At 35.0% G+C, this 24,626-nt stretch overlaps 1 protein-coding gene across 2 annotated transcripts in view; it reads left to right on the top strand.

Moving 5' to 3' along the window:
* Positions 1-24,626, top strand: part of AQR (aquarius intron-binding spliceosomal factor) — a 115,091-nt gene that overhangs the window by 74,035 nt on the left and 16,430 nt on the right. For both annotated transcript variants that reach the window (XM_510286.8, XM_054667335.2), the window contains exons 23-31: positions 1,086-1,196; positions 4,534-4,643; positions 8,228-8,363; positions 10,156-10,365; positions 12,244-12,381; positions 18,867-18,938; positions 20,009-20,196; positions 20,873-21,044; positions 23,951-24,121. In XM_510286.8, the coding sequence (XP_510286.3) occupies positions 1,086-1,196; positions 4,534-4,643; positions 8,228-8,363; positions 10,156-10,365; positions 12,244-12,381; positions 18,867-18,938; positions 20,009-20,196; positions 20,873-21,044; positions 23,951-24,121 (1,308 nt within the window). The remainder of the gene's footprint in view (positions 1-1,085; positions 1,197-4,533; positions 4,644-8,227; positions 8,364-10,155; positions 10,366-12,243; positions 12,382-18,866; positions 18,939-20,008; positions 20,197-20,872; positions 21,045-23,950; positions 24,122-24,626) is intronic.

The following is a 24,626-nucleotide window of genomic DNA, read 5'->3' as shown; positions in this document are numbered from 1 at the left end:
TTTGGGTGTAGTGTTTTCTTAGTGGCTGCTTTAGGGATTTGCAATATATTTAACTTTTCATAGCCTACTTACAATCAGTATTATGTCACTTCAGGTTGATTGGCAAATACTTACTCCCATAAAGTTTCCTTTACCTTCCTTCCCCTTTTGTATTGTAGTTGTTTTATGTGCTACATCTAAATACTTTAAGATACCATCAGATAGTAGTAGAATTTTTGCTTTCAACTGTATACATATTTTAAAGAACTCTAGAGGAAAAAAATAGCCTCTTATTATATTTGCCATTTATTCTACATTCCAGATTTTCCAAGTTTCCTCTGGTAGCATTTTCTGTCTGAGGAACTTTTTAAAAAAACAAAAACAAAAACCACTTTTTATAACATGTCTACTAGATATGAGTTAGTTTTGTTTTTCTTCATGCAAGAATGTCTCTAATTCATCTTCTTAAAAGATATTTTACCTGGACATAGAATTGTGGGTTGATAGTTCTTCCTTTTAGCACTTTAAATGTTATTACACTTCCTTCTGACTTCCATGTTTTCTGATGACAAATCCAAAGTCATTTTAAACATCTTTTTGTAATATGTAATGCATCATTTTTCTGTGTTTGCTATCAGGATTTTTTTTTCTTTGCTTTTTGTTTTTAACCATTTAATTGTGGTATATCTGGGCTTGGATTTCTTTGGGGTTATTCTGTTGGGGTTCACTGAGCTGCTTGAATCTGTAGATGTATGTCTTTTGCCATATTTAGGAAATTTTCAGCCATGATTTTTCTAAAATTTTGTCTATGCCATACTCTTTTTCCTTTCTGTCTTAGAATTTGTTGACGTGAGTGTTAGACTTGTTAATGTTCTATAGATTCATGAGTCTCTATTTTTTTAATCTTTTTTTCTGTTATTCAGGTTGTGTAGCTTACTGATCTCTCTCAAAGTTCACCAACTCTTCTTCTATCCTGTTCATTCTGTTATTGGGCCCATCTACTGAATTTGTTAATTTTATCTTTCAGGTCTGTACTTCACGTTTTCTAACAATGTGTGATAACTCTGATGACTTAGTAGTTTTCTATGTGTTCATCTTCTTTTTAGGTTGTGGGCCCACCTGGTACGGGCAAAACAGATGTGGCAGTTCAGATCATATCCAACATCTACCACAACTTCCCAGAACAGAGGACTCTAATTGTTACTCATTCCAATCAGGTAAATGACTGTGTGTGTGTGTGTGTGTGCGCGCGCGTGCGTGTGTGCACGCGCATGCACATGGGTATGCAGGTTAGGGGTTGAGGGGGAGGTAAGTGTGGGACACAATAAGTTCCTCTTCAAGAAATCTAGTTTCATTATTCTTTGTTCTCCATTTTTCTGAGCCTGGCCTACCTGTTCCCTAATATATTCTGGCATGCCTAAGTCTCAGCTGGTTTGTGGCTCACATTCCTTCCCTTATTTGGGAATGCATTAGCTCCTGGTTTCCCGTGAGGACCCCCTTCTCTCCCTTGCTTCCCCATCACGTGGTGACCATATTTAGAAAAGCTTAAGTTTTAGCCAATCGGGGTAGTTTATATTGTGCGGTCTTACTCCAGCCAATGGGGAAAGGACACAGATACAGGGGCTGCGTTAGGGATAAAAACCCTTCTCTCCTTTGTTCGGTGTGCCCTTGGCAAACGTGACTGACACAGGTAGCACCCACCTGCAGAAGTAAATTGCCTTGCTGAGAAAACTTTTTGTCTGAGTGCTGATTCTTCCTTGCAGCATTGAGCACTTGTTCCTAACATAAGGAAGGAGCAGAGGATTCATGAAATGAATGTATTAATAGATGATTTCTCCTTGTATGAAAATCTGATCATAGGTACCACAAAATACCAGGAAAGGCTAATTAGTATAGATGGTCCCTGACTTTAGTATAGATGGTCCCTGACTTTTGGTTTGACTTTTATTCTGACCTGTAATATTTTGACTTTATAATGGTGTGAAAGCAATATGAATTCAGCAGAAATTGTACTTCAAGTACCCATACAGCCATTCTGTTTATCACTCTTATTTCGCTATTCAATAAATTATATGAGATAGTCAACATTTCAGTATAAAATAGGCACATTGTGTTAGATGATTTTTCCCAGGTATAAGCTAATATATGTGTTCTGAGCATGTTTTACATAGGCTAGGCTAAGCTATGGTGTTCAGTAGGTTAAGTGTGTTAAATGTGTTTTCAACTTAGGATATTTTCAACTTATGATAGATTTATTGGAATGTAACCCCATTGTAAGTTGAGGAGTATCTGCTATTGAGCTACTCTTGGATTATCACTGCTTATAATGAGATGACATTGAGAGATATATAAAAGCAATCTTTTATTTCTACTGGACAGGGTCAATGTGAAAAAGCTAAGACTATTTGGATATATGGTTAGATATTTGGATTAAATTAAATTGCTATTTTTTCCTGCTACACTAAACTAGAACTTTTACTTCGAGATTATAAGCATTAACCCTTACTGGGAGCATTTTTCTTCATTTAGTACAGTGAATATTCCTGAAAGACTAAGGTCTAAAGTGCATTGATACTGGATTAAATTTCAAATCCATGTGAAATGTACACCTGTATTACATGAAGGGACTGTATTCTACTTTAGTCATTCTGAAGCTGTCAGAAATGAGGGAAGAACAAGTGACATTTATTAGATCTGGTATAAAATGAGACAGGCAACTCTGAGAACATCCTGAAGCACATTATGAAATTTGCATGGTAGTCAAGACCTCTGAAAGTTTTTTCTCGGAGTTTATGTTAACAGTGGTGACTTCAGTTGACCAGTCTTTGAGTTGGTATATACAGAAGCACTGTGTTTTTGGAATGCCAAATGTCAGTTATTCTGGTGATCATTAACTTTTAATTTGTAAAGTTTTAAAAATAATACTCTTCAGTTCATTTGCCTGACATATTTTTATATATTTTGAAGTTTATAAGTAGTAAACTTATGCAATATACTGAATATATGTTATACATAATTATATAATAACATATTGGACATAACACATCTAATATACTGAATTTGTGGGAGTTGAAGGGGGATCAATTTGGACTTTGTCTTGATAAAAGAAACAAATTATGAAAAGAAGTTTTTTTCTTCTGTTTATAAAATTTGCTCTGTAATATACCTATTGTAAATTCTTAGAATGAACAGAATAATTCATGTGTTGTTTTAACATATTTTTTACTGTTTTGTCATAACTTGATATGGCTTTCTACAGTTATCCTCTACTTTATGATTGATTTGTATAGCACAATCATTGAAAAGATTAATTTGCAAAAATAGACACATAATTCACTGCTTGCTAAACACCTGCCTTGGTTTTTTGAAATTCAAATCATTTCCCTTGATGCCCATCAAATTGATTGTTTTCCTTCAGTTAACTGTTTTGTTTGCCAGATCTTCATTTGCATGTATAATTCAAGTAGTTCTCCAAAATCACTGTAATTCACAATGAAATCATGTAGTTTTTTCTGGGATTATAGTGTGCAAGTTTGTGGGGGTTTTGTTTTTTGTTTTTACTTTTACTCAATCTATGTGGTTCTTGAGTTTGAATAGTGAAGGTTTGGATAGTGAGTAACACCATATAATCTGCTCTGTTGGGTACTGAGTTTTGGATGATGAGTATCAAGAGTTTGGATAGTTGGGGATTTTTCTGAAAATTTATGTTAAATCTCTTCAGTTTCAGAGCTCAGATTGCTAGAATTTTGATGGTAAAGGATATCTGTATCTACATTATATAACCTAGGTGTTTATAAGACTGGATGCTGACTTCACAGGCAGGGTTGGACTAGTGAAAGTGAGATGTTTGAATGGCGGCTTATTTTTAAATAGTACCTTAATTAGTGAGTCTTTCCATACTATGAAACTTTTGCCTTTCTGTAAAACCTTGTAACTGCAGAAGTTCAGATAATGAATACTAGGATTCGAGGGAACCCTAATTATGAACATTTCATAGATAGAAAATAGTGACTTTTAAATGACTTTCATCAGAATAGTTTGCAATAAATGAGTGCTCTGCTCTTTATTATATTGAGAACATTAGACTTTCAGACTAAGATTTGAAAGATGCAATTTATGTTTCCACCTTCTGGTCCTCTTAATGTATTCTACCTACACACTCACTGCCTTCTTATTGTCTTTCTCCAACTGCAAAAACTTTTTCAGTTCTCTGCATCCCAAGGAAATGCTGTTGAATGAAATGAAACTCAGTGTGGTTGTTTATTTTAGGAGTTGTTACAACTCGGAAGAAATAGCATCTGAGCCAATGCCTTTCTCGTTTCATAAATTAAAAGCAGATGTTTAATAGGTGGGTGGTTTTATGGTTTCTAGTTATCCATACAGCCAAATAGACATAGATGGCAATATCAGAAATCAATATAAATACTATTTGATTAAATTATAAATGGCCTAATATAAGGCTGATTTCCTTCTGTGTTTCAACTTTGATTCTTTCTAAATGTTAGTTTTTGCTACGTTTAAAGGTGCCGTCACCCTTCTTGCTTTATTGTCTAGGCCCTAAACCAGTTGTTTGAGAAAATCATGGCATTAGACATTGATGAGCGCCACCTACTGCGTCTTGGTCATGGAGAAGAAGAGCTGGAGACAGAGAAAGATTTCAGCAGGTGAGCAAATGGGAGTGAGTAACGGTGTAAAAAAGGATTTTTTATTTTCTTTTCATTTCTTTTATTAAAGAAGAAGAAAGCAATGAATACTGAAACTTAATTCTGAAAGGTTCTAACTTAACTTACTAAGACTATATGTTGACCTAGAAATATGGTCATGATGTCCCTCAGTTCCAATTGTGTATGGTTATGCCATTTTGTCTTCAAATATACAATTATGTTAATGAAGAGAATGATCTTGTTAATCTTTTTAACAGATTGCCTTTTGCTTTCTATTTATTGAGGTAATTTTTCATGCTGCCAGTTCAAAACTGTACAACTTTAAATGATTCCTTTTTCACATCTTATTCAGGCATTTAATTTGCATATATTTTAGGTGCCAATTAGGAGGTTGATTTATTTATTGAAATAGAAATTACGGCAGGCTGACGCAGGAGAATCGCTGTAACCCGGGAGGCAGAGGTTGCAGTGAGCCAAGATTGCGCCGTTGCATTCCAACCTGGTGACAGAACAAGACTCTGTCTCAAAAAAAAAAAAAAAAAAAAGAATGCAAATTAGTGATTAATGATAATATAAGCTTTGGGGTTATAAATGTAACTTCAGATACTTTTTGCCAGTTTGGCTGGACTTTGTTTGATATCACATACTGTAAATTGACTAAAACTTTACAAGTCGGATTTCTTCTGCCATTAGTATTTTATTTTTTTTCCTTCAAAGTTGCTTTATAATGTCTCATTTTATTTATATTTAAATCCATTTTTAAAGCCCAATTTTAGATAATAAGCACAATTAACAGCTGGACATATTTAATATAGCCTTTGGCTATTAAACATGATCTTTGATGAATTGATCATAGACATTAAAAGAGTTTTAAATTATTATGTACATCTATTTTGAGTTCTTGTATTATAGAGCTTACCAAATACTTAGCTTCTAAAAAGTCACTATGTTGCAGAGGGGCAAAGAACAACATGCCATAAGTTATTTAGGGCTCTATATTCTTAATTTCAGATTAGCCAGTAATACTTTTGAATTCATCCCATAGGTATTTCCTCATTTTAAAGCCAACTTACAAAGGTAGGTTAGACTCTAAAATCTAATAATTCAGAATTCATTGAACATGAAGGTGCTAATAGAATATTTGACTATAATTACAATTATATTGAAGTCGAATTTATGGTTTTTAAAGAATATTAGAATAGGGGTAGAATTTTTACAATGATTTCAGGTACCACCAAATTTGTTAGAAAAAATGTGCTTTTTAATTCTGACACATAACCTAGATATTGTTAAGTTTGCATATTTGATTGGACATATTCTTTTTCTCTTACAATTAAAAAGAAAAATTATGACTATTGTTTCACAATAAAAGTAGTATCACTTTCTCTGAAGAAAAAAATTGTAAAATCTGGTGAAGTTGTAGAGAAGGAGTGGTTATCCATAATTACACTATCCTAAAACAACTTTTTGCTAGTCTTTTTCTGTAATGCTGTTATTTGTAATTTTTATGTTGCTTTTTTTGTTTTTTTGAGACAGAGTTTCACTTTGTTGCCCAGGTTGGAGTGCAGTGGCACCGTCTCAGCTCACTGCAACCTCCGCTTCCTGGGTTCAAGCAATTCTCCTGCCTCAGTCTCCTGAGTAGCTGGGATTACAGGTACCCACCACCAAGCCTGGCTGATTTTTTTGTATTTTAGTAGAGACGGGGTTTCACCATGTTGCCCAGGCTGGTCTCGAACTCCTGAGCTCAGGCAATCCATCCATCTTGGCCTCCCAAAGTGCTAGGATTACAGGCATGTACCACCGCGCCCAGCCTTATGTTGCTTTTTAAAAATAATTCTTTATCTTTTAAGTGTAATAATGTACTAATTGAGCAGATAGTAGAGTTTAATTGTACTGTATATTGCATTTATTTATTTATTTATTTATTTATTTATTGGGACAGAGTCTCACTCTGTCACCCAGGCTGGAGTGTAGTGGTATGATCTCGGTTAACTGTAACCTCTGCCTCCTGGGTTCAAGGGATTCTCATGCCTCAGCCTCCTGAGTAGCTGGGATTACAGGCGCCCACCACCACACCTGGCTAATTTTTGTATTTTTAGTACAGACGGGGTTTTGTCATGTTGGCCAGGCTAGTCTTGAACTCCTGACCTCAAGTGATCTGCCTGCCTCGGCCTCCCAAAGTGCTGGGATTACAGGCGTGAGCCACCGTGCCCGGCCTATTGCTTTTTAAGTTTAACATTACTTCACAAGAATTTTGGCATTTTATTAACAGAGTCTGTAAGCATTCCTGATTTTTTTCTCATTAACGAAGTGTTCATTGTAGATAAAAGTTTATAGATAAGCAAGCAGAAAAAAGTTATCTGCCATATGTTTATATCCTTCCAAGTTGAAAAATTCTTCAAGCATAGATCATGTTTTAGATCTCTTTTTTATTCTTAATCATCCCTTGCTACCTCAAATGTGAATCTCTGAACTACAGACAGCTAGGAACATGACTTCTTCTTTTGTTGAGTCTTTAAACATGGGAACAACAGTGATTGATTAAATTATTTTAGTCTTATTTTAAGCATTAAAGGGTTATGGGAGACCCTTTGTTGTTGTGGTGTTGTGAAAAGAATGTGCATAGAATTTGGGATCTAATTCTGGTTCCACTACTTTCTTCCCTAACTGTGTGTTTTCGGACAAGGTACTCTCCAAACTTCAGTTTTCTTACTGATTCAGCAAACATTAAGAACCTGCTAGGTTTGGGTGCCAAGTTAGGTATTGGGATATGTAGATGACAGAGATAATCAAGAACATTTAAAAATTACTTTTCAAAGCCTTTAGATCTAATCTACTTTTATATAGTGTAAAACAGTGCTGTTTGAAGCAGCCAGTTTATGAACTTACATGTTCTTGGTCTGTGATGAAATGAACTAGCACCAGAATGCACTGTCCTGCTTTCTTCTTTGTGAAAGTGTCTTGCTGTGAAAAGAAAGATTGAGAGCTGAACTAAATGGTGTATTTAGTGATGTAGTTGATTTTCCCTCCTCCTAGACCAGTAACACCCTTGCAGATCAATGCTGTTCCATAGAGTATACTCTAAGTAGCTTTTTCTTTTTCTTTTTCTTTTTTTTTTTTTTGAGACAGAGTCTTGCTTTGTCGCCCAGGCTGGAGTGCAGTGGCGCCATCTCCGCTCACTGCAGGCTCCGCCTCCCAGGTTCACGCCATTCTCTTGCCTCAGCCTCCCGAGTAGCTAGGACTACAGGTGTCCGCCACCACGCCCGGCTAACTTTTTTGTATTTTTAGTAGAGACAGGGTTTCACCATGTTAGCCATGATGGTCTCGATCTCCTAACCTCATGATCTGTCTGCCTCAGCCTCCCGAAGTGTTGGGATTACAGGTGTGAACCACTGTGACCGGCCTACTCTAAGTAGCTTTTGTGTAAAGTAACCCAAGAACTACCACCAATAGTTAAATAGAAGCCATATCTTCTAGTTTTTTTTCCTCTTCTTTGCTATTATGATTTTCTTGAATTTTGCTGATTGTTTCCTTCAAAGTCTCTTTATTACAGTTTTGTCATTTTGCCTAATTGAAATGTCTAGGTATGGAAGAGTTAATTATGTTCTGGCTCGAAGAATAGAACTTTTAGAAGAAGTCAAACGATTGCAAAAGAGTCTAGGGGTTCCAGGAGATGCCTCATATACCTGTGAAACTGCAGGCTATTTCTTCTTATACCAGGTAAGATATTAAGGGTTTTTGAATCATACTTCATCATAATATGAACCCCAGTTGGAAGCTGGAATGAGTTCTTGTGATCCTTCATGAAAGCTTATTTTTTTGAGTAGATTAGAATGTATGGTATTGCAAGTGCTATATTTATGAATGTTAAGTGTATTTTGTATTATCTTCAGTTTTCTTTTCTAAATAACTTTGCTTGATGACTCATTCTGTGAAAGACCAATGTTGCTACTTTTTACATTTTTTTCTTTCTATTGACAAAGTTCTAGTCACTCTTTTTTCTTTTTTTACTGTAGAAATACAACTAAATAAATATTCTAGCTAGCCAGTGGCAACAAAGTACAGTTAACTTTTATTGTATACATTAATCAACTAATGAAGGAAAACATTCTTCCTTCAAATTTCCAGAAATAAATTATGTCTTACAACTAATTGCACAGTGGGTCTTGAAGTTAAAGGCTTCTGACTTCAATATAAAGATGTACTTTTACTTTTGTTAGGGTAAATTTTGGAAGTGTGAAAACCAATGAGAAATAGCCAAATAAAGTGAATAAAACTAAACTTTAATAGTCAGTTGGATTACTAATAATTTTAAATGGACTAGGACATAATTGGCTAATGAAGATTTTTGTATGACTTCATTTGTTCTCTTTGTTCTAATGCCAATTGTATATTTTAGATATAACTTATAATATTGTAAGCTCATTGTAAGTGGATATCACAAACCAATTAAGTCCATTCAAAATGAGCAGCTTTCATGGTTTCTTGTGAAGCAGGGAAAATACATAATATAGTCTACATTAGATTCAAGACTGTTTAGGACTTGCATAAAGGAGTAAAGATCAGCTTAAATGCTTTTTTGACACAAAATTACTTGGCTTTCAGTGAAAATAATGTTTAAAAGTGGGAAAAATAACCTATAAATTAAGAAGGTTTATGTAATAAATTTGGGGAAAATGAACTTGAGGCTTCACAGTGTAAATTGGCAATTTTCAACATTTAAGAATCTTATCAGGAAAGTTGTTTACGAGTTAAATTCCCTAGCCCTTGTTCCTATAGCTTCTCATTCAATAGAGGTGGAATCCAGGAATCCACATTTTTATTTAGCTCCTCAGATATTTTGCATAAGGACTACACTTTTGAGAAATACTGAGATAGTAACAGAAAAAGACCTGGGAGAGTTACAGAAATTGAGGTTACATAGTAACTGGCTGGTAGACGCATAGCTAACATTATACAAAGTAATTGAACTATAATCACAAAAGTCATAAGATAAGCTTTCAAATACACACTCAGCTTAACCAGACGTTCTTTATAAATGTTCTAAAAAACTGACAGAGGGTTGACAAGTGCCAAATTGATTAAAAAGCTGCTAAAGCTGAACTTACCATATATGGAGAGAAACAGAGATGAAAAAAATGAGAAATTTCTTTGTCCAGAGAGCTTTCTTTCCTTTACATTTCTTTTAAGCGTTAATAATAAACTCTCTTGAGTTACGTGGAGAATCTGAACTGTCGGAGTTAGAGTTCTATGAGATGATGTTAAGGCTCTTTCCAGTTTGTAGAAATTTGTTATTAAAGAGCCTTTTCTTCTCCAAAGACAAGGTTACTTTTATAACAGAAGAGCAATCTGTCAGTTACAGGAATGAAGAATAGTTATATTGGATCAAAGATTGAATTTCTTTTTTTTTTCTTTTTCACCTAGCAGATCTTGTTTTTATAAGATTTATTCATTTTATGCTTTAAAACATCATAATTAGCTGGCAGTTAACTTCAAGTCCTTTTTTCTACAGGTAATGTCTCGCTGGGAAGAGTACATCAGCAAAGTGAAAAATAAAGGTAGTACATTGCCAGATGTTACGGAAGTCTCCACTTTCTTCCCTTTCCATGAATACTTTGCAAATGCTCCTCAACCCATTTTTAAAGGAAGATCTTATGAAGAAGACATGGAAATTGCTGAAGGATGTTTCAGGCATATTAAGAAAATCTTTACACAGCTTGAGGTAAGGATTCTCAAGTTCTTTGAACTTCCCTTTAGTGGTTTTTAATTTAGTTTAGTTTTTTTTTGAAGTAAATGTGAAATATTCAAATTCTTTTTTTTTTTTTTTTTTTTTTGAGACGGAGTCTTGCCCTGTTGCCCAGGCTGGAGTGCAGTGGCACGATCTTGGCTCACTGCAACCTCCACCTCCCAGGTTCAGGCGATTCTCCTGCCTCAGCTTCCAAGCAGCTGGGATTACAGGTGCACACCACCATGCCCAGCTAATTTTTGTATTTTTAGTAGAGACAGGGTTTCACCATGTTGGCCAGGCTGGTCTCGAACTCCTGACCTCAAGTTATCTGCTTGCCTCTGCCTCCCAAAGTGCTGAGATTACAGGTGTGAGCCACCACACCCGGCCCAAAATATTCAAATCTTAGAAATTAGATTAATTTTAAGTAAGATATAAATTGGATCTTTATTCTGGCTTTCCTGATGTAAAGGTCTTAGTATTTTTGAGAAAGGAATGCTTCCGTCAAGAAATTCAATAATGGTTCTTTGAACTGGAATTTGAGACTGCCATGTGGCCATTCTAAGTCCTATATGCCTCTTGATCAGTAAAATAGTGGGGTTGCTGTAGTAGCCAGGATGATTGATTCTGATTATTAAAGTGAAATGAGTCATAGCTACACAATGGGAACAGAGAATATGTCTGGAACCCAGTGCCCCCTGGATATGTCTCCTAGTTTTTGCCACATCATTGCAGAATCATCATTGCAAAAATAGATAGCAAACATCATTGAAAAATTACAGCGGTCCTATAAAGGGATCATATTCAGGCTCAGACTCCTCAGTAAGAAAATTTAGGATTACACTTTCAGGTAGAAAGGTCAGGGACATTGTTTCTTGTCTTTGTATCTTTTAGGTGTGATTACATACCTACTTCCTAGAACAGTATCAGATATATAGTATATGTTCAGCAAATATTGAAATGTATATGGTTGAGTGGATGGATGGTAGGTACAGAATAATAAATGTATTATGTTTATGGTTACATAAACACAAAGTAAAAGGATAAAAACATACTTAATTCATAATAATAGCTGCCTTGGGAGGGAGTAGGCAGAAGGTTATACAGGGTACCTCACCTATATATGTAATATTTTAATTATTTAAAAAACAAATGTTTTTTGTTTTTCCATACCCTTTTCTGCTCTGTTGGGGATCCTCTGCCATGGTTGATGTTCTGGCTTATCCTTGCAGGTTTAATTTCCCAGCTTCCTATGTCAGCTGACTTCTTGCTTAGTATAGCCGATGAGAGAGTGCCAAGGTATTTCTTCATCAGTTCCCTCTGCCTTGGGTTTCATCTCTTTCATGATTCCAGTTTCTGCTGGAAAAACTTGTGGTTCCAGCTTTTTTGTGTGACTACAGTCCCTGGGCTCTGATAATACCACTTCCTACCTTTATTCTTTCTAGTCTAGGGATGATAGTGACTGCTGCTGTCTCTAATTTCTATGTTACATTACCTTTATAGTTCCTCTATCACTTGTATAACCAGTTTCTTGCTAAAATTTCCTTTGATATGAATACCTGAAATCATTTCTATTTTCCTGGAGGGACGTTGAGTAATACAGGTACAATGATCATTGAATTTTATTCAGTATTCTTGTTTACATAGTACATATTTTACCTTACATACAAAAAAGTTTGAATTATAACTTTTATATCAGCTATTATTTAAACTCAATTAGTATCCAAATCATAATGAACAGAATTATAATTAATTAGGCTTAGTTTATAATATATTTATGTTAATTTCTCAGGAATTAAGTCTGACTGGATTGTATGGTTATGTGCAAAACTCCGTTCTCCTAAAATTATCTTTCATTGCTCCTCATTTCCATAGGAATTCAGAGCCTCTGAATTGCTTCGAAGTGGACTGGACAGATCTAAATACCTTTTAGTGAAAGAAGCCAAAATTATTGCTATGACCTGTACTCATGCTGCCTTAAAACGACATGACTTGGTCAAGCTAGGTTTCAAGGTAAAGGCTTATGGTAGTTTTTTTTTTTTTTTTTTTTTTTTTAAGATTATCAGAGATTGACTCACTTCTTATGAAGTTTGTATTTATAATTACCTTAAAATGTTTCTTTTATAAGTGGATGATAATATCCCTTGTTTACATGATTAGTGAACTCTGAATCTAATTTTTCTAAATCTAGTTGTTAGTAATATGTCCATTAGGTAATGTTATAACCATATGGTTGTCTGACCAAATTCTCATACTTGTTAAAGTTTTATTTTTACTGAGTATCACTTATTTAAAAATCTCCAAATAAAGCTTATGAAAAAAGCCTAAAATTCACCTAATTAAAAAAATAGTAATAATAAAAATATCTCCAAACAGAAGTAAAAGCTATAAAAAGAACATTTCAAAATGGTTTTCAGCCAGGTGTGGTGGCTCATGCCTGTAATCCCAGCACTTTAGGAGGCCAAGGTGGGCAGATCACTTGAGGTCAGGAGTTTGAGACCAGCCTGGCCAGCATGGTGAAACCCCGTCTCTATTAAAAATACAAAAATTAGCTGAGCATGGTGGTATGCGCCTGTAATCCCAGCTCCTTGGGAGGCTGAGGCAGGAGAATCGCTTGAACTCAGGAGGCAGAGGTTGCAGTGAGCCGAGATTGTGCCCCTGCCCTCCAGCCTGGGCAACAGAGTGAGATTCCATCTCAAAACAAAATCAAACAAAAAAAAACAAAGTGGTTTTCATCTATTAGACATCTGTATGCTTAGATTATTCACATATTAAACATACAACCATTCCAGTTATTTGTGTACTTAGCAAATGAAAAGCCTTTCATATGAGGATATGGAATACTCTTATTTAGACTGCAAAATGAGATATTAAAATGGCTTCATCATATGATAAAAACAGGAGTACAAAATAACCTGTTAATCTGTGACTCATTTGAAGTGGAAAGTAATGATTGAGCAGTAAATTTAAATTTGCAAATTTTTTGTGACTTTGCTAGTGATACTGATCTGAACTTAGATTTTAATACAGTCATTTAACTTTCCTGCAACTGGTTTGTCTGTTGTTTAAAACAGAGTTCTGTATACGGGTTTGAATTAAAAATTAGTAATTCACTTGTTGATTAAAGTAACTGACAATTTTAAAATGTTGTGAGCTCACTGAAAGATAGGCGCTAAATAAATTCGAGGTGATGAAATTGTTATCTTGGATGCAAGGTTCCTCAGTTGCAAGGTAGGACAAATACGACAATTTATTAAAAGGTAGTGTGAACGTACCCTAGTGGTGTGAACTTACCCTTTTGCAAATTATTAGTGAGAATTTTTCACCTAAATATTTTGTTCTTGGGGCTGACATATAAAATATACTTTGATATTAAATCATAGCTTAATAACAAGGGAAAATAATGCAACCATAATTAACATTTTTTGCTTTCTGGAGCTTTTGCCTGTGTTCTAAAGAATACTACTTATCAAATTTTCAATAGTCATTTTCTACATTTAAATCATGCTACACGTCAACGGGTAGTTAGCATGAGTGCTAATAGGTTTTCTATATTTTTGATTTTGAAGTTTTATTTTTATCACACTTAAGAGTTTTAAAAACCTTGTAGGTCCACTTAACAAAAAAAGGCAGTCCCCCACTCCGCTCATCCGTCCCATTTATCCAATCCTTCAGCTCTTTTAGATTTTGTCCTTTTCATCTGTATCAGTCAAGAATGGTAAATTTCCATTTTCGGCATTGTCTTTTGATTCTGTGCTCACCCAAAGGACAAATAGACACACATTCATGCATGTGTGCGTGCACCTTTCCTTCCTTAATGCTCCCAATATAGTTATGTCATAACTTTGGTTTGCTCACTTTGGGGTGTTTACATCATTATTAACACATGAACACTTTCACATCCAAGCAGGGGGAATATACCATGATTAGTTTTCCTTTCATGCACAATTTTTTTTTCTTTCTGGAATTAATGATTTTCGCCGTTTTTGTTTGTTTAGTTTTCTGTTTTTACCACCAATTCAACCCAAAACTGTGTTTAGTTTTTAAATATTTTCTTAATACATTTAGACACATCCCATACATGTTTTTGGAGATCTCTCTCCTAGATACTCCTGACCTATTTCAGTTCACGTTGCATCCATTCTAAGGGCCTTTGCCTTTCTCATATGTCAGATTCTGTGTTTTGGGCATTCCGTGTCTTTCTCTTCTGTATTTTACTAGAATACATCCTCCTGTATCTTTCATGTGAAAGGATGCATGGGAGGTAATATTTTTAAGACTTTCCATGTCCAAAAACTGTTTTTAATCTACTCTCACATTTAGTTATTATGGCTAGGTATAGATTTCTAGATTGGAAATAATTTTTCTTCAGAATTTTGAAGAATTGTTCCGTTTTCTCTGTCTTCCAGTGTAGCTGTTCAGAAGCCCAAAGCCGTGATTTTAAATGTATTTTGTTTTACATTTTTGTTCTGTCAGGAAGCCCTACAATCTTTTCTTTGTCCCTAGAGTTCTGAAATTTCAGTGATATGTCTTAGGGATACGAAGGGATAAAGAGGACTCTTACTTTCCTGGGTCCCTGGGTTGTGGGAGATGGATGGAGAAAGAGAGCCAGACTTCTCCACATTCAGTTTTGTACACAGACTTTTGACATAATTCCCACTTTCTGTATGGTGCTCATTTCTGATCCCACCCTCTTAACTCTGCCTGCTTTCTCCAAGTTCCAAGATCCTCTCCAGACACTAAACCTGTCGTCTATTGGGGGTGAGAGAGGAGGGACATTTCGTTTGGTTCCTTGAAGTGGGGAAGTCTAATTGCCTCTTTAAACCATTCCTATTGTTACCAAGCAAAAGGGGCTCGCTGCTCGGTGCACTAGAAGCCAATACTCTAACACCAGGTTTTTGAGGGAAAAAAAAGCTTCTATTACAAGTTGACTCATGAGAAGAACATAGTCAAGCTCAAATCTATGTCCCCATGCTGGCTTTAAGGCAGTAATTTTATTAGAAAAGATATAGGGGGTGGATTCTGGGATTAGTAAGTGATTGGTGGAAGGAAAGGGGTCTGGAAAATCTTCAAGCATGCGCAGTTCTCTCTTCATGCTACCTCTTGGATGGCATGTGTAGATTCTAGAGGAGTTAACATGAAACATGGTAGAAATTTGGGTTGTGATGTAAGCAAGCTCATTCTGCGCTCACTCTAGTTGGCTATATTGGTTCCAGCCAGTTTCAGCCAGTTTTATTATCTTAGAAGCAAAGGAAGTTTCAGCTTTGCAGCAAGTTGTTTCTTTTCTTATCTATCATCCTGTAAACTCAAGAATTTCTGTTAGTTGCTGGTTTCTTTAACTCTTTGGGATACAATTTCACTATATAATGTCAAGTGTTATTTTAGGGGGTTTCCAGAGATAGTGGTGATCATTATGTGTTCAGTTCATCACCTTTTAACAGAAGTCTATCACTTGTTTCAATTTGTATTTTGTTGAAGCCTATTTTTTTTTTTTTTTTTGAGACAGAGCCTTGCTCTGTTGCCCAGGCTAGAGTGCAGTGGCGCGATCTCAGCTCACTTCAACCTCCACCTCCTGGGTTCAAGTGATTCTCCTGCCTCAGCCTCCCAAGTAGCTGGGATTACAGGCACCCGCCACCAGGCCCAGCTAATTTTTGTATTTTTAATAGAGACAGTGTTTTACCATGTTGGCCAGGTTGGTCTTAAACTCCTGACCTCAAGTGATCCAGCCTCGGCCTCCCAAAGTGCTGGGATTACAGGCATGAGCAACTGCACCCAGCCCCAATTTTTTACAAACACGAAGTTAAATATTAATTCTAATTTGCTTGTCTGTTTTCAAGGATTATTAATTCAATGTTGATCATCTTAAACCCATTTTGAGTTGTAGAAATTGTAAAAGGAAATATGAATTCAATGTTGATCATCTTAAACCCATTTTGAGTTGTAGAAATTGTAGAAGGAAATGTATCAGAATGATAACAAAAATGAACAATGATAATAATCATCATTTGTTGAGCATCAGCTATGTACCAAGTTCTGTGTTTACAATGTACAAAATTCTATGTTTACAATGATTTATTTCTCTTCTTCACTATCTCCTTTTTTTTTTTTTTTTGGAGACAGTCTCATTCTTTTTCCCAGGCTGGAGTGCAATGGCGTGATCTCGGCTCACTGCAACCTCTGCCTCTTGGGTTCAAACACTTCTAGTGCCTCAGCCTCCCGAGTAGCCGGGATTACAGGCACGTGCCACCACACCCAACCAACTTACTGTATTTTTAGTAAAGACGGGGTTTCACCATGTTGACCAGGCTGGTCTCGAACTCCTGAGCTCAAGGGATCCACCTGCCTTGGCCTCCCAGAGTTCTGGGATTACAGCTGTGAGCCACTGCATCCAGCCAAGATACCTCCATTTTATAGTTGAGAAAGGGTGACTCAAGAGAGATATTACCTTAGAGTCACAGGTAATCAGTTACAGAGCTAGTATTAAAACATGGTTTTCTAAGAATTTAAAGTCTGTTGTGCCCTTACTCCTACACCACCCTGACCCTATCCTAGCAGCTATAATCCATTAAAGAACCGTGGAACTGGTAGCGGTGGCTGTAGAATTTAGGAATCCTTCGAAAGTTCACAAAGACTAGCTCCTAGCCTGGTCCCTGGCCTGCAGCATCAAGTGCCAACCCAACATGTAATATGTTGGTAGAGATTAGTAAGGGTTGAATGAATGATCTGACTAATAAATACATGGAGCAAGTAGCTAAAGTAGTGATAATTTTGCTTTGGAATTAAAATCTGCATTTTAAAAAGCAAAATCTGTAAATATGTTTTTATAAGTAAAATTGCATTATATTTTCAGAATTGATTTTCAGAAAGCAGTCTTTTTAAGCTATCTCCTTTTGAGTTGCCCCCACTCTGTTTTGCATAATATACCTGTTATCTTGAGAGTCTACACAGGGACTTCTTAGAAAATGCGAGAGTTTGAATTCCTCCTTCTGTTCAGCTCCCACAAAAATGACCTAATCATTATAATAGGGAAATGCCTACACCTTCAAGTAGTTTCAATAACAGTCCGGGATTGAACCATAACTTTAAAAGAGGAGAGTTAATCAAACATTCAGAGTAAATATGCTCTCCCCATCTCCCACCTCCCTGGAAAATAAAATAATGGGAGAAATCTTTAAAAACAGAAAGCAACAGAACTCTAATGTGTACTTAGATTCAAGAAGAAGGTATTGTACCAAAACAAGATGTCATACTAAGTAGCAATCAGAATTAGAAGTGAATAGGAAAGATAAAACATATTGATAATAGATCTAAATGAGAATTGGACAGATAGAACAATAGTAATTATCAAAGAAGGAATGAAATTTTCTCATGTTTTAAAAAGACTTGATTTTTCATTCTTTTACAAATGTGTAATACCTAACATTACTGGGAACTGGGCTACGGAAAAGATACATTAAACAAGTAAATATACAGATATAATTACAAATTGTGTAGGTCTGGAAGACAAAAGAACAGTACTTCAGTACTTTGAGATCAGTTTTAGATTGGGAAGTCACAGAAGGCCTAGATAAAGTGGCTTTTAAGCTGATATTTTAAGGATGAGAAAGAACCAACTAGACTAAAAGTGAAGAGAATAGCATGTGCAAAGGGCCTGAGGCAGGGAAGGTTTTGCCATTTCCAACAAACTGAAATGAGTCATTGCGGTTGAAGCTTAGTGAATAAGGAGAAAGATAAAGTACAAGAGGAAGTCAGGGACTAGATTGAATATAGGTTCTTGGTAAATACATCCTTGCTGGCAATATTAGGGGATTTTTTTCACTTAAACAGTGGTGTGAAGGATTTGAAATAAGGAGTTGTATAAGTGCCTTAGAGGAGTCAAGACAGGAAGAGGAGGAACTAGTAAGGAGTTTGCTATCCGTAGTCATAGTGGTGGCTTGGATTTTTAGAGTGGTAGTGCTGGTAGAAATAAAGAAAAATGAATAGACTCAAGAGTTTTGAAGGTAAAATTGACATGCTCTGGTGATGGATTGAATGCCCAGGGGTGAGACTGAAGTGAATTGTTGTGATGGGTAGGATTCATATAGGAAAAAAAAAATATCCCAAAATGCTACCAGAGTAAGAGTACCAAAGGGAAAGACTTCATATATAATTATAAATTGATGCTTTCTGATGTAGAAATAAAGAACTAAATTGAAAAGAACCAAACTGGCATTGCAATTCAAGAAATGATATACAAGATCTCTTCCATGTAAAGTTGTATATTTAGGCGGCTTTCCTGAAGTCAAATACTTGAATTGGAAATGCAGAGGCATAATGATAAGTAAGACCATGAAGTTTCTGTTTGAATAATGTGTATCTTGTTATTTTTATCTGTCTGAATAATTTGTATGTTGTTTTTATCTGAAATTATTTGGGGTTTTTTTGATGATTATGTTTATGATGGTAGTTGTTTGACTTTTAAGCTGTCTTTATGACAAGCTTTCCTCTTTCTTTCTTAGTATGACAACATTTTGATGGAAGAGGCTGCTCAGATTCTGGAGATAGAAACTTTTATCCCTCTTCTTCTACAGGTAAGAAATATAAGATCTGAGGCAAAGAAAATAGAGTTCTAAGAATGCTGAGGACAGCATCAGAAAGTTGTACAGTTTGGGTGTGCTGATTGCCATAGTTATGTATTTTCCTTAACTTCATTATGTTTGGTATTCTATTTTAAGCCTGTAAACTTTCTTGAATCTATTCACTGGCTATTTAGTAGTTGTTTTGCTTCCAGAAGTACTATTTAAAAATTCATAGTCTATTTCTGTAGTTTTGAAAAGATTTAGTAATTTTAATCAAGAAAATTACATTGTTGTGCAGTTTGGTGGGAAGATGAGCTGTTTCTTCATTTCTTTTGTTATAATTGTTTGTAGAATTATTTTTTCATATTCACTGAGTGCATTGCTTTTCTTTATGCCTAAGTTTTTGAGCTAAATTGTGCTATTTAAGAATGTTTTTTACTGTAAAATATTCTTTACTATTGAAGCATTAAAAACAAAATGTGGAATTCCCAACTTAAGGATAGAGACCACTCTAATATGCAGATAAATTGAGTTCCAAAAGTTGTTTTTATAAGTGAAGCTACTTGGAACTTGGAATGTATTCTATCAGGATATGTTTCAAGGAACTAGGAGACATATAGAGTAGGAAATTGAAGTAGTAGTGTAGATAATTAAAGAAGGTAGTTTTTACTGCTTTGGTGGGTTCAGAATTGGTCCTCAGCTAATTGTGAAACATGTTTATTTCGCATCTTTCCATTTCTCTTCTTGGGCTTCTGTTTCTTTCTGTGTGCTCGTTACCTAATGCCTGACCTAATCCTTCCAGCCCTCTTTGGATTACCCTGCCTATTAAAGTAGGGTAATTCCATGCTTGCCTTCTAAATACCTCCATTCTCCCTCACCCACTGTCACCCAGGAGCAATAACGTCCATAATTGGTTCACAAATTGTTCTGTAAATTTGCTAGACTCCTGTTTGTGGAGCTGGTAAAGATTGGTAATTTGTAAGATAAGGAAGCTGTTTGATGAAGACTGAGTCTCTCGGGTAATAAATTGGAGACAAGAGGATAATAGAGTATTTTGCCATTTCCTTACTTTTCATTTCTAGAATCCTCAGGATGGATTTAGCCGACTAAAACGATGGATTATGATTGGCGATCATCACCAGTTACCTCCAGTTATTAAGAACATGGCCTTTCAAAAGTACTCAAACATGGAGCAGTCTCTCTTCACTCGCTTTGTTCGCGTTGGAGTTCCGACTGTTGACCTTGATGCTCAAGGGAGAGCCAGAGCAAGGTAAAAGAGACAGGAAAAAAATCATTCCCATTTAAGGACATTTGTTCCATGATCCAAGTATTTGTGAATAGCTTTTGTGTAGACTATTAGCATTCTTGGCTATCCAGGAACTTGGCTATCCATAAATCCAAAAGCACTTTTGTCGACTTCTGCAAGAGATGTGAATGGACCAAATAATTTATTTCCTTCATTTCATTCATTAAGATTAATTTAAGTAACTTATAATCTAAAGGCTTCTTTTCATTGTCCCTTCTCCTTTCTTCATGTCCCCAAAAGATATACAGTTAATATAATTTTAAAATCTAAAAATAAAGTGAACAAGAGGAGAACACACCAATTCTTACTTCATAAAGGATGCAGGCCCCATCTCATAGTTACCCCCAAATGTCCTCAATTTTTAGTCTTCCTTGATTTTTTAATTTAAGGGATAAAGATAGCATTGACCTCAGAGAGCGTAATTGAACTCTCATTTTTGTAGTACCTTCAGTCTTCTGACCCTTGGTTACTTGAAGTAGGGAAGCTAAGGTTGAAAGAGCATTATTGCTTAAAAGATGAGCCAAAATGGCTAACATGAAAATTTAAAAGAAGCACAGAAACAGAAACCTCCTTATGTATATTAAAAGAGATTTTACACTGCTAATATTTTCTGTTTGTGGGGGAATTTGTCTTTGGAAAGCTTGTGCAACCTCTACAACTGGCGATACAAGAATCTAGGAAACTTACCCCATGTGCAGCTCTTGCCAGAGTTTAGTACAGCAAATGCTGGCTTACTGTATGACTTCCAGCTCATTAATGTTGAAGATTTTCAAGGAGTGGGAGAATCTGAACCTAATCCTTACTTCTATCAGGTAAGAAAAAATAGGAAGCTTATAAGTTTATTTTGCATTTGCTGGCTGACATATGCCTAAATCAGTGATACTTAACCATTTGGCCGTTGAGAAAAGGAAAGTTGGAACCCTACCTTACACATAGCATATGAAAAATCGATTTCAGATTGATTAAAAATACATGCACTAAAGAAACTAAACAAACTAGAAACTACTAGAAGAAAATATTAATGAATATATAGTGTTGGAGTGAGAAAGGTCTTCCTAAGCTTGTTACAAAAGCAGAAATCATAAAGAAAAATATTGATTGGAGAAAAGATTTATTTTCAGTATTTAAAATTTATTTCAATATTTAACAAACAAGTTGAATTCCAAATATATTTATAGAACTCATAAATTGTTTTAAAAAATCAAGACTAACAGGAAAATATGAATATGCAATTCATATTTTATAACAAGTATAAATCACTGAATCACATTTTCACTTCTTTAACAATGCTCAGTGTTGGGATAGGTTTGTGGAAACTTTATTCTCATACAATGCTAGTAGGAAAATAATTTGGTGGACAAATTGTCAGCATGTATGAAAAGCAATGTTCTCACTTCTAGGAATTTATCCTAAAAAAATAATTGGGCAAGTTTGGAAAGACTTGTATGCTTCATGTTCATCACTGCAAATTATTTTGGAAATGAGAAACAACCCAAATATCTGTCAGTAGGGATTAATTGCATTATTACATATTCCATATAAAAGAAATACTAGATAGCCACTAAGAATGATAACATTGTATTTACTAACAGGAAGAATGTTTATGCTATATTAAGTGGAAAAAAGTTGCAAAGTATATCTATAGTATCTCATTTTAAAAAGGAGCTGCAATACATACATATAAAAATACATGCAGATAATCTATACAAAATGACCTGGCAGCATATACATCAAAATATAGTCTTTGGTTGGTAGCATTTGGGGTTATTTTAATTTTTTTCTTTTTTTCTCTCTCTGTTTACAGCAAAATATCCAATATAGGTTGTTATATAAATTAGAGATCTTGAGTTATTCATGAAAAAGCATCATTTATCATCAGCTTAAATGTGTATGCATAGATGTAACTCATGCAGATCTTATTGTCCTTCCAAATATTTGGTTATATTAAATCAAGTTACTCTATTTGTGTACTTAATGCCTGAGAACAGATGTGACCTTTAAATGATAACTTTAAAAATATTAGAACCTAGTTCAAATCAGTGATGTTTCCTAATAGCCACCTTAGAAATTAATTATTCTATCAGTAATCAACTGATGTTTTCATTACATATTGGTTTTTTGGAATTTCTTCTTTGAGTCAGTTTCATTGCCTGAGTCATACTGTAGTATTGATTGAAACATTTTTATCCAGATTGGTTACCTGTTTTTGTTATTCATTAAGCCTAACTCTAGATGAGTTTTTAGCGATTCAAGAAATAAATATATTTTCAGATGATGATTTGCCACTATTAAATATATTTCTGAAGAGTTGAAAACACTGTCCCCCAAAATAAGAATACTATGCATTTAAGTGATAACATTTGAAGAATTAGTGTGGAGAGGGAAAGACTAGGTGGATAAATGAATAAAAGTCACTAATTTGAAGGGGACTTGACTCATTTGGAGCGAGTTCTAAAATGTTTGGTCACAATACAGTTCATGTTGTTTTATTGTTAATGCTTCATGTCTAACCTTTGGGCAAAGTACCAAATTGGGCAGTGTTGAAGAACTAGAAAACTTAAATGAACTTGTAACTCAAGCTGTGTGTCACAAAGAACCAGAATATAAATGATATTTTTAGAAGTCTTCCAGTAATCTTTCTGTTGGCTTTGCATGAAATCCAGCTTCCTTTTTTTTTTTTTTAAATATTGTGTTTATATTCTTATTTTACTTTCTTCTTTCATCTAGTACTTTGGATTTAGTCTCTACTGAACTGGACCAAAGAGCTTTGTGTGTGGTTCCTCACCTTTAAGTTGAATAAGCCTTAGTTTTAAGCTCCTTTCTAGTCTGTAATTTAACAGTAAACCAGACTGACCAATTTGCGGTCACATCCTCATCCCACCTAAAGTGATCTAGTAGAAGTGACAACCATTACGCAGAGAACAGAAACAAAGCATACAAAAAACATTAAGAAATATGAGGAAGGAGGAAAAGCATTGTGCAAAAATTGAGTCAATTATAATACTGCTAGGTGTATTTGCTATTAAACTGGGTATTGTATTGGCTTCTTAGTTACTTTGTTCCTTTATAGTTTTGTGTCTCTGTGTAACTACAGTTGTGGCACATTGTATAGAATTTTTTTTTTTTTTTTTTTTGGAGATGAGGTCTCACTTTGTCACCAGGCTGGAGTGCAGAGGCACGATTGAAGCTCGCCACAACCTCTGCCTCCCAAGCTTAAGCGATCCCCCCACCTCAGTCTCCAGAGTAGCTGAGACTATAGGCATGCACCACCATGCCCAGCTAATTTTTGTATTTTTAGTAGAGACAGGGTTTCACCATGTTGTCCAGGCTGGTCTCAAACTCCTGGACTCAAGTTATCTGTCTGCCTTGGCCTCCCCAAGTGCTGGGATTACAGATGTGCGCTACCATGCCTGGCCAGAATAGTATTAATCTATATTGTGATTGTTATGGTCTTAGGAATATTAAGCCTTTAAGTTGGTAAGTTTTATTTTAGGATTGTTCCATGTATTGCAAATTAAAAGTTTGTATTTATCACTGTTAATGTAGCATAAAATTATCCCTCAGTTTTATGAAAGGTACTCACTTATCCAAGTTACTAAGTCTTCACTTCTTGCAGTGTGCAAAGTGAACAAGTTTTGCTTATCTAGATGAGATATTTTCTCTATAAAATTGAAACAAAAGCAAATGAATGCACAATCTGATTATGTTTGCATTACAGAATCTTGGAGAGGCAGAATATGTAGTAGCACTTTTTATGTACATGTGTTTACTTGGTTACCCTGCTGACAAAATCAGTATTCTAACAACATATAATGGCCAAAAGCATCTTATTCGCGACATCATCAATAGACGATGTGGAAACAATCCATTGATTGGAAGACCAAACAAGGTACTTTTATAATTATAATATGTTCTCTTATTCATCATTTTGGCAAGATGGAAAGGTTTATATTGTTCTACTTTGCCTCTTTGCTATCTCTTTTTAAGATATTTGAGAAAATGAAATAATGGGAACTATAAATAACTCTCTGACAGTCTTGCTGGTTTGATGTGACTTTCTATCTCAGCTACCACATAAAAGATATTTATTGATGGTAACAGAAATGTTTCTGAAACTTTTTGTTCATAAAATGATATATAACAAAATTACATTATAATATGTGTACTGTTACAAGGAGTATGTTTGTTTTGCTTTGCAGGGGTATAATTTAGACTGCTTTTTATTGTGTATAGGGGGAGGTTGTCTTGGGAATAAGGGAAGATTGTAAAATATATTCAGACCTTGGGATTTTACAAATATATTTTTTTATATAATGAAAAATGCATAATATCAAATAAAATGATGATTCTTTCATTAATGAAGGGTAGAATACATTAGAAAAAACATAAAGATA

The sequence above is a fragment of the Pan troglodytes genome, chromosome 16, assembly GCF_028858775.2.
Source record: "Pan troglodytes isolate AG18354 chromosome 16, NHGRI_mPanTro3-v2.0_pri, whole genome shotgun sequence".
NCBI classification, from domain to species: Eukaryota; Metazoa; Chordata; class Mammalia; order Primates; family Hominidae; genus Pan; species Pan troglodytes.
Note: the sequence above shows the minus strand (reverse complement) of the source record. Positions and strands in the feature narration are given on the sequence as shown.